The sequence below is a fragment of the Camelus bactrianus genome, chromosome 16, assembly GCF_048773025.1.
Source record: "Camelus bactrianus isolate YW-2024 breed Bactrian camel chromosome 16, ASM4877302v1, whole genome shotgun sequence".
Lineage (NCBI taxonomy): Eukaryota > Metazoa > Chordata > Mammalia > Artiodactyla > Camelidae > Camelus > Camelus bactrianus.
Window position 1 is genome coordinate 8,820,663 of NC_133554.1, and position 11,401 is coordinate 8,832,063.

Here is an 11,401-nt window from a genome sequence, read left to right on the forward strand (position 1 = left end):
GTTTTTTACAGGTAGTTTTTTAAGTTTAAGTTTTAGATACAGTTTTTACATTTATATTTATACCAAGAAATATAAGCAGTTGTTACCTAATTTTAATGAAAATTTCTGTATCTTTGGAGCCCTAGTTATCAGTAAGACTATCCTGAAACTAAAAGATGAACTCTTGAATATTTACATTATTTATAAATATTTATCTGTCTCAGGATTTTTAAAATATTAAACAACTAAAACAAGATATAGAAATAATGTATATACTAAAGCTGATATAAAATGGCAACTGTCACCATAAGCCGCTACACCAAAATTTTCTTCTAACAGCCTCACTTTCTTACTGATGACTTTATAGTAAGTAAATGATATAAAGTATTATTTTTTTAATCTGTTTTATATGTTGGGGCTCTGCATAGCACCTCTGAAAACAGCAATTAAACTATAAAAAGTTAAAAAAAAAAATCTCCAAGAACAATAAAGTACTGAAGCTTCTTTTCAATTGCCCACAGACGAGACTGAATTTAAGGCTGAAACCACCTCACTATGTCTCTCATTGTTTACAATGGCTTCTCAAAATGTGTTTATGGTGCTTAAGTCAACAGGAAAATCTTAGTATTAGGATGTGACAGAAATCTATTATGAAAAAGGGCAATATCAGTAACTGAAGTAGGAAGTGTGCTAGACACCCGACAGGTTCTAAGGAAACCATTCATTTATGACATTAAGACTCTGGGTATGTGTCAGGGATTGTAATATGCCTTAAGTAAAATTTGAGTGAGTTAACATTTTCATAGGTGAAACTAACTAACTTTTATCTCTTACCTGAAGAATCAAGATAAAAAAAACAACAATTAAGATTTCCCAAAGACATGTGTATCTTAAGGAAACCAATTAGTTTATGTCACTTTACCTCACTGTGTCTCAATCTCATCTATAAAACAGAGTTCTGTTCAATTCCACATGCCCAATGAGTTCTCTTTGCTGGTTTATTATAAAAGGACTCCCACTGTCTTAAATGTTCTGGCTATACTTTAGTACAGAGTGGAAGCCATTATTACCAATCCTAGGCAAACTGGCTAATAGGACTGTAAGCAGACTAGGCCAGGCTGCTACAAGACTGACTCTGCACCAGAGGAAAATGACGGGCGCCCCAAATGGTTCCAGACTGAGTAAGCTTTTATTCCTCATCCTTCACGGGGAAGAAGACTAAATCCTAGAGGAGACTCTGAAAAAGGGTTGAGAAGCAAATCGGATTATAGCATTTTTATGTCAGAAAGGACATAAGAGATCATCTGATATTATCCCTATTGTTTTTAGGAGAGAAAACTGAAGATGAGTGAGGCTGAGCAGGTGCCCAATACTATACAGAGTTTCTAATCATGTCAGAGCTGTACCCAAACCCAGGACACTCCAGACTCCTAGTCCCAGACTCCTTCCACGCAGCCACTCAGAATCTGGACAACACATTCTTTGACTGTCTCAGCATCTATCCAGGAGCTACCTAGATGAACAGATAACTAGCCAGAAGGATCGGGTGTCAACCCAAGTAAATTAAAACAAAAGGAAAAAAGATCAAAAAGGAAACATTCAACTGGGTCTAAGATAATGTGTTCTAAAATGAAAAAAGATATTTTAAAGAGATAGCTTAATACCAGTATATTATAATTTTATTGTTAAAGTTATTTTAAAAGTTTATTAAAGTTTGCATACATTTAAGAATTTGAATCATGAAATCTACTTTTGACTGGACCAGGAAAAATTCACTATTATAAATCTGGGTGGATCCAGACTGAGGACCACTATTTTAAAACTTGGGAAATTTGTTCAGTCTTTATTGGACCTAAAGGGTAATGTTCTGACTAAAAGGCCAAAAGAACCCAGTCCATTTTTTAAAGGCTGGAACCACAGAAAAAATAAATTACACAGGAATAGTCTGTGACAGTGTAAGTATAATGGGATAAAAGGACTGAATTTAGAGCATACTTTACCTCTGTGAAGTTTAATTGGACAAGAAAAGTCAGAATCAAAAGGATCATCCTCTCCAGACGCCAGTTTCAGAGCAAGCTCCAACTCAACACACTCAAACACATACAGAGAAGGAATGAGGTCTGCCCTGGAATCCCAGGACTTTTCTGACTGTTAAAAAAAAAAAAAGCACTGTGATTTTTAGTCTTTCATGCTCGTCTGGAAATGTACACAATTAAAACCTGAAGCAAAAAGCCAGATCAAATACTGCGTTCAAATTCTTCTTAATTCCACCCCCTATTCTAACAGTGCCTTATTATTCTTAAAAGAGAAAAAAAAAGCCTCTCATCTTTTAGGAAGATGTAAATAAACAAGTTGCAAGAAAAGCCAATTCAGTGATTCAAAGGTTCTTTGTAACTGTCACCAAGGAGGGCAATTTAGAGTTTAGAAAGAAATATGCAGGTTGCTGCACCAAGTAAGTTGGGCACCTTCTAACTTCTTGCAATTGAGTTTTTAAATGGGCTTCAATTAAAGTGTTCCGTTTCCAAAACACACATAAGTGCCAGATACAAACTGCAGTTCATCATGGATGAGCATTCACACTGGTCTGGGAACTACAGCAGGCGCTGGAGGCACACACATGCCCACACCAGCCCGACTTACTGTTTGGTCGTCTTCTTCCTCCCCTTCCAGCACGACACAGTGGTAGAGCATTCCGGACTCAGTGGCAATCACCAAGATGTTGGGGACACAGGGCAAGCAGAGCACGGCACAGGCGTCATAACCATAGTTGTCTTCAGCTGCCGGGTGCATGGGCAACGGGCCTAACAGCTTCCCCACGCTCCCAGGGCTAAAGAGGGAATGCAAACGTATTTGGGAAATGCTGACAGAAGACAACCAAGCCCAGCACTTACAACCCTTTCTGACTCTCTCCAGCTCTCATGCCTTTATTAAAAATAGTGTATTCCCAATGTCTCCACTTTTTCGCTTTCCCACTCAATTTCCACCTTTCTGGTGCTTCTCAGCTGGAGATAATTTTGCTCCCAAGGGGACACTGGTAATGTCTTAAGACACCTTTGGTTGGCACAACTGGGAGGATGGGGGAGAAGTTACCCATGTCTAGAGGCCAGAGATACTGCTAAACACTGCCCCACAGGACAGCCCCCTACAACAAAGAATTATTCAGCTCAAAATGTCAATAACGCAGAGGCTGAAAGACCCTGCCCTGAATTTACCGTGCTTTATGCCGTCACCACTCCACTGAAATGCTCTCTGGCAAAGGTGACCACTGAGATTATAGCTGCTAAGTCCAAAAGGGACTTGACTTGACTTTCTGCTGCATTTATCACTGGTTAACAGTGATTGCTTCGTAACACCCTTAACATCTGAAACATTCTTCCCCCTAGTTTTCTCTTCCTACCCTTCTGAACACATCGTTCTAATGCTCTTTTCTAATTTGTCTCTTTAAATATCGGTGCTCTCCAGGATTCCGCAATAAGCCTTCTTCTCTTTTAAAGATACACACTTACGTAAGAGCATATTGACTATGCCTGGTTTTAACTACTATCTATATTCTGATGACTCCCAAATCTTTCATTCTGAAGTGTAGCTTATCTTCAGGGCTTCAGACCCAGTATTTAATTGGACTAGACAAATACATTTACCGAGTGCTAGATGTCACCCCCAAGGAACTGATGGTTTAGTTGGGGAAGCAAATATTTAATTAGAATTACCACACCGTGTATAACAATGCAAGGATTTACAGGGTACAAAGGAACACCAAAAGGTACAAAGACAGTAGGTGTGTAAGAAAGGTATCAAAAATAAGGTCAATGGGAAAGTACATTCTGGGAAGGGGCAGTGAGCATCTCGGCTAGGGGGCAGCATATGCCAAGTTCCAGAGGAATGAAAGACCAGGAATTAACAGGAAGGAAACTTAGCTCAGTATGATGGGAGGCAAAGTACAAAGTCTAAGGCAATAAAAAAGTAGCTGGACAGATATTCAGGGCTGGCTTATGAAGCAGGCGGTCTCACGTGCCATGCTCAAGTGCTCGGAGTCTATCTGCTGGGTGACTGCGTGTCACTAGAGGGTTAAATCAAGAGTGATGGAGCTTCTCTTTATTAAGACTAATCTGGTAGTAGAGAGGAGGGTGACACAGAGGGGACCAAAATGGGATTCAGGGCAACTATTTAAGATGAGAATGATCTAGGCAGATGATGAGGGTCTGAGGCAAGGACGGGGGTATGGAGAGAAGGGCGTATACATTCAAGACATTTTCATGGTAAAATCAACAGAATTTTGAGACGAGACTGTACATAAGAGGATGCAGAAGATGACTTTCAGGTTTGGGGCCAAGGTTACTAGGTAGGCAAATGGGGCCAAGTAGTCTGGGAGGAAGGGTTGGGAGGGTAATAATGTTACCTCAACAGCCCTCTGAGAGAGCTGGTGTGTGGGAGGCAGAGAACACTCTGTCCAGGAGAGTGGGACTGAGGCGCGAACCCTCGCCATTCTGCAATCTATCAAGCTCCTTCATCTTTCTTATCTTTTCCATTTTGTATCCTCTCTTCTCTCTCCTGGATCCACTTCTGCTCCTGTTTCCACTTCTGCTCCTGTTTCTACCTTGTCAATTCTTCAGGGTCCAAGCTTCTGGATAGTCTCAGTCTTCCCAGTCAGGCAGGCTAAGCACTTACTCTGTCCCACTCCCAGCGCCCTATGATGCCTTGAGCACATCACACCGCACTACGGTAATTAGTTTGCTGTGTGACTTTCTGGTAGACGAAAAACCAACCACACAGCAGGGACTTTGCCTCCAATCTCGTATTCCCATATCCTGCCACATAGTAAGCCTGAATAAATACCTGCCGAGTTGATTTATAAATGAATAAATTACAATGTTCAGACTGAGGCTGTACGCCTTTCTAGTTACAAACTTTCCCAAAATTCTTACCCTCTATTGCCTCTACCTCACCATAACAGATGATTATTTCTTTATTTTACCTTCATCTTCTCTCTAGTCCTGTATTTCCAAACGAGTTGCCCTTCCTGACCTCATTAGTTCTGTTAATGGCTCACTCCCTCATCTAAACAGTAACTAAGTCTTACTGATCCCTCCTCTGTAGTATTTACGATGCTCACTTCTCCCTTTGCATTACTGCCCTAGTTCAAACTCTCATAGACCTTAAACTAAATTTTGGGACAGCTTCTTTAAAAGTCTCTCTGCCCCAGTCCCTTTCCTAACCTGGTGTTTCATTTTTCTCCTGTTTAGAAACCATCCCTGGCTTCCTACTACCCTAGTCCTGCAGAAAAGACTCCATATTCCTTAACTAGGTATTTAACTCCCCAAAACTTTCCCTGGACAGAAGCTTCCCAGGTTTTTCATTAAATGCTCCCTGCCTGAATCTTCTGCTCTAGCTCCCAGATCTAATCATTGAACTCTGAATGGCACTCGCCCTTGCTTGTTTTCATACTCAACCTCATGCTACTCTTGTGACTAAGATGGTCTTACCCTTCCTCGATGCTTCATTTAATCCTGCATTAGAACCTTAAGTCCCATATAACATCAGTCCTTTTCCATGAAAATCTCCTAAACTTCTTCAGTCAGAATGTCTCTCCTTCCTCTGGCCCTACTGTGTACCACTGAAGTAGTACAGATATTACCTTTTCATGGTTTGTATGTCTTTTTCCCACAACTGGGACGTAAGATACCGGACTACCATATCTAACCATCCCCACAGTGCTGTGCTCAGACAGGATACATGATACAGATCTTCCTTGACATATGACGGGGTTATGTCCCAATAAACCCATAGCTAAGGTAAAAATATTTTAAGTTGAAAATGCATTTAATACACCTTACCTACCAAACATTATAGCTTACCCTAGCCTACCTTAAACATGCTCAGAACACTTACATTAGCCTATAGTTGGGCAAAGTCATCTAACACAAAGCTGACTTTATAATAAAATGTTGAATATCTCATGTAATTTACTGATTACTGTACAGAAAAACAGAATGGCTGTAAGTGTATCAGCGTTCACCCCTGTGACTGTGTGGCTGACTGGCAACTGTGTTCAGTGCTGAGCATCATGACAGAGGATCTACTGCACATCGCTAGCCCAGGGAAACATCAAAATTAAAACTTTAAAGTACATTTCTACCGAATGTGTATTGTTTTTGAACCACAATAAAATCGTAAGTCTGACTAAGCTGGGGAGCATCTGTAAATACTTCTTTGGTTGGCTAGACTTTGGGAACACAAATCTAGTCTTATCATAAATGGTTATCCAAGAATTCTATAGAACTTGCCCAAATAAAATGAGAAAATGAAAAGGCTGAATGATCTGTAAAAACTCTCTCTCCAAAATATGCCAGCCAGCACTGAAAGGATGCAATACTTTCACAAACTCAGAAACACAGATCCCAGGTCCAACCATGACAACCTACACTGCAGCACAAGCTGGCTTTCACTTCAGGTGGGCGTCGCCCTCAGCTCACCTGTGCAACAGGCTAACATACGTAAGGAACGTCTCCCCATTCTCGTACAAGATGTACAGGGGGAATGCCACTACTTCGTCTTTGCCTTTTTGTCCAAATACGTTCTTCGGGACTGCTGACAATGGCCCAAAGTCAAATGCAACTGCTGTCTCTCCTAGAGATGCGGTGTAGGCCCTTCTGAAAAGAGATTTAAAAACCAACTGGTTGAAAACAAAAATAAAATGTCCAGTAACAGTAGGTGGGGACAGAATTTATGTTCAATGGAGTGAGAAGACAAAAATTATTATTATGAAGAATGTTAAACAACATTGGAAAATTCTCACAAAAGTAAATGAAAGAAGCAGGCCACAAAATTATACAGAGCACCTGTCATTTTAAACAGTTGCAATATACAGACACAAAAACAGTAAAAATGTAGACATGCATAAACACAGAAAGAAACAGGAAGAACACACATGAAGACATCAATATCTCAAAGTGGTAGGATGCATTCATTCCACAGATATTTACTAAGTACCTACTCTGTGCCAGGCACGGTTGTAGGTTCTGGGACTACGTCACTGAATTAAACAAAGGCCCTGCCCTCTACTGAGAGAGAAAGAGAGAAGAAATAAACACATAACACAAAGTCAGACAATGATGTTATGGAGAAAAATAAAGTAGGGTAAGAGAGTAGTGATGGAGGTGTTACTTCAGGTGGTCTGGGAAACTCTGACAAGGTGATATTGGAGCAAAAATTAGAAGGAAGAAGGGAGCAAGCGTGTGGTTCTGTGGAGCAGGAGTAGTTCAGGCAGAGGGAAGGACACAGGCAGAGACTCGAGGAGGGGAGGCGGCAGAAGTTGTCTGAGGAACGGCAAGGAGGCTGGAGCTCAGAGCCAGGGCAGAGGCTGGAGCAGAGCTGGAGGGGCGCAGTCAGGGGCAGACCTGGAGGCCCTTGCAGGTCAGAGCAAAGACTCTGGGAAATCAATGGCGTGCGGAGAGCAGAGAGGCAGAATGATCTGACTTATACTGAAAGCAGCACTCTGGTTGTTTTACTGAGGATAAACTATGGGAAATTTTAAACTATTTCATTTTCTTCTTAATACTTTTCCCAATTATCTACAACAAATATACATTATCTTATAATAAGGAAAGAGAAATGATTAAACACACTGTTTTTATATTCTAAAATTTAGTATAATTGGTTTCCCAAAAAGCTTTCAGTTTAATACCAGGTTAATGAATAATTAAAATAAAGTCGTAATTTCATACAATTGAGAGAATCAACATAATTTCAAGGTGTTATAAGTACCATACCTTAGTTTCTTTATCACATGGAAAGATATATGGTATCAGGAGGCATACAATAAGGAATCCCAACATCCAGAATAAAAGAACTACCTGAGCTAAACTACAAAATTAAGACAATGAATAGAAACAAACAGACACAGAAGTTATTTTAAAGAGACCTGAACTTAACTGGAATTTAATAAATAATATTTCTACTAATGATAGTAGGTGTCAGTTGATGAGTACCTGCTCTGTGCCATACTAAGCACTTTTCATGCATGATCTCATTTATTCTGTACAATAATCCTAGTAAATGGCACTACTTTTTATGTTTCTGGAATGTACAGTGATGACAATGAGGCTCAGTGCAGCTGAATAACTTGCCCAGATGCCACAGCTGACAAGTGGTGGAGCTGAGATTACAACACAGGTGCCGACACCAGAGCCAAAGCTTAACAACGGCACTTGCTCTACTGCTTCTCATCCAGACACTGTGCCTGGCAAAGGAGGCTGGTAAGCTATGGAAACACACTGCGGGGGAGAAGATGCCCTGACACCAGAAGAGGACCTCTCAGCTCTCAGAGGGAGGTATTTCCCCATCATGGATATGGATGGACTGGAGTTTAAGAAGCTGGTGGTATAAGACATGAAAATCATTTAACTGCAGCTTTCAGTTCTGGGACTATCAGAGAGAATTAAAGTGGTCCCAAGGTCAGTGGCAACCGCTGAGTCCTAGCAGAAGAAGATGAAATTCCTCTCTGGAGGAACACACACCCTCAACTCAGGCTCTCAACATTCCCAAACATTAAGATCAAGTAAACATAAGTTCACAATGAGAGATCAGCAATCACAGGAGGAAGTGACCATGATTGCAGGGCAGGAGGAAGAACAAACACAGATTTGATCCCCACCTCCCCAGGACTTCAGATATTTAAACTGTAACATACAGAATAGCTATATATAAAATACTCAAAGGAATAAGTGTTAGAAAAACAAAAATAAAGAAGACTATTAGATATGACCACTACAGAGACGTGAAAAGAACTAAATGGAATTTCTAGGAATACTGCTACTAAAAGCTTCACTCTACATCACACACTGTGGGTGATCCTGTGTAGTAATCACCAGAAAGACTGATCAGGAGGCCAGAGGAATGGGGTTTGTGAGTTCAAAGGGTGATTCTGTTAGTGGTCAAAGCAGCCAGGAACTCGCCCCTGTAGTGGGTAAGAAAACATAAAAGAAGCCAGGGTCACAGGAGAGTCCCAGGGGCTCTGGGGCACCAGATGCTGGTCTGCGGGTCCAGCAGCTGCCCGTCTACACTAAGTGAACACCTGCAGGCCTCCAGCCCAACATTTGCCTTTCACCTTTTCTGTAATTTTGCAACGTTTAGTCCATTCTCTTATTCAAGATACAACAGGGAATACATTTCAGCTATTCACATTTTTACACTTTCTTAAAAAAAGGTCAAGGTAGTAATGATATTGAGATTTCTAACTTCTTGTTACCTATTCACATTGTCTATTTTTGCTTATTTCTCATATTACCAAAAACATGCTAAAGTCACCTCAGGAAACCCTTCCAATCTCTGTTAAAACTGCAACTATAATTGCAACAAACTAATTTTTACAATTTCATGACGCAAATAAAAACTTACCCTTTATTGAGTATTAGACTTTCCTCTTCTGTTTCTGAAAGTATAATAACCTTAGTGGGTGTCTGGGGCTCACGCAGAGAATAAATTCTAGCAATCAAAAGAGAAGAAAGCCAGCATTAAAAATTCTCTTTCATGAATTATCTTGATTACAATGGCCATACTACCTTAAGTAACCTACAATTTAATGTGATCCGTATCAAATTACCCAGGACATTTTTCATAGAACTAGAACAAATAATCCTAAAATTTATACAGAATCACAAAAGACCCAGAATTCCTAAAAACTGAAGAAAAAGAACAAAGCTGGAGGTATAACCCAGACTTCAGATACATTACTACAAAGGTGCAGTAATCAAAACAGCGTGGTATTGGCACAAAAAAAGACATATGGATCAATGGAACAGAATAGAGAGTCCAGAAATAAACCCACAGACCTATGGTCAATTAATCTTCGACAAAGGAGGCAAGAATATACAATGGAGTAAAGATAGTCTCTTCAGCAAGTGGTGTTGCGATAACTGTACAGCAGCATATAAATCAATGAAGTTAGAACGCTCCCTCACACCATACACAAAAATAAACTCAAAATGGCTTAAGGACTTAAACATAAGACAAGACACTATAAACCTCTTAGAAGAAAACATAGACAAAACATTATCTGACATAAATCTTAGCAAAGTTCTCCTAGGGCAGTCTACCCAGGCAATAGAAATAAGAGCAGAAATAAACAAACGGTACGTAATTAAACTTACAAGATTTTGCACAGCAAAGGAAACCATAAGCAAAACAGAAAGATAACCTATGGAATGGGAGAAGATATTTGCAAATGATGCAACCAACAAAGGCTTAATTTCCAGAACATATAAACAGCTCATACAACTTAATAAGAAAAAAACAAACAACCCAGTCCAAAAATGGGCAGAAGACCTAAACAAGCAATTCTCCAATGAAGGCAAATGGACAATAGGCACATGAAAAAATGCTCAATATCGTTAATTATCAGAAGAATGCAAATCAAAACTACAATGAGGTATCACCTCACACCAGTCAGAAGAGCCATCATTCAAAAGTCCACAAACCATAAATGCAGGTGAGGGTGTGGAGAAAAGGGAACCCTCCTACACTGGTGGGAATGTAGTCTGGTGCAGCCGTTATGGAAAACAGCATGGAGAGTCCTCAAAAGACTTAAAATAGACTTACCATATGATCTAGCAATCCTACTCCTGGCATATATCCTGAGGGAACTCTAATTTGAAAAGATACATGCACCCCAATGTTTATAGCAGCACTATTTACGATAGATAAGACATGGAAACAATCTAAATGTCCATCAACAGATGACTGGATAAAGAAGTGGTATATTTATGCAATGGAATACTACTCAGCCATAAAAAATAATAAAATAATGCCATTTGCAGCAACATGGATGGACATGGAGATTGTCATTCTAAGTGAGATAAGCCAGAAAGAGAAAGAAAAATACCATATGACATCACTTATATATGGAATCTAAAAACAAAAAAGAGAAAAACAAACTTACAAAACAGAAACAGACTTATAGACATAGAGAACAAACTTACAGTTACCAGTAGGGAAAGGGGCTGGGAAGGGATAAACTGGGAGTTTGAGAGTTGCAGATACTAACTAGTATATATAAAATAGATAAACAAGTTCATAGTGTATAGCACAGGGAACTATATTCAATATCTTGTAGTAACCTATGGTGAAAAGAATAATACATGTATATTCACATATGACTGAAGCATTATGCTGACACAACATTGTAAACTGGCTATACCTCAATAAACAAATAAATAAATAAACACACACACAAGAAAGACTCCATATGAAAGACCATAACAGGTTGAGAAGGCAGTAGATGCCAAGTTTGGGGATATTCCATTCTGAAGAGGCCTGAGGGCATGGACAACTGATAGAGCCAGAAGGAGACAGAGCTCTCGGTGATGGAGGGAGCTAAAGGCCAAATATTGCCCCTGAAAGAACCGCACACCATTTGCGCAGACTA

At 39.8% G+C, this 11,401-nt stretch overlaps 1 protein-coding gene across 3 annotated transcripts in view; it reads right to left on the reverse strand.

Annotated features, from left to right (window-relative positions):
• The window catches only part of NUP88 (nucleoporin 88), a 29,543-nt gene that overhangs the window by 13,355 nt on the left and 4,787 nt on the right, over positions 1-11,401 (reverse strand). Inside the window, exons 4-7 of one of the 3 annotated variants that reach the window (XM_045516453.2) lie at positions 9,376-9,462; positions 6,453-6,626; positions 2,620-2,806; positions 1,980-2,127 (exon numbers count right to left, since the gene is read on the reverse strand). In XM_045516453.2, the coding sequence (XP_045372409.2) occupies positions 1,980-2,127; positions 2,620-2,806; positions 6,453-6,626; positions 9,376-9,462 (596 nt within the window). Of the gene's footprint in view, positions 1-1,979; positions 2,128-2,619; positions 2,807-6,452; positions 6,630-9,375; positions 9,463-11,401 lie in introns of all 3 variants that reach the window. The other 2 variants (XM_010954642.3, XM_074342422.1) reach the window with 2 other exon arrangements.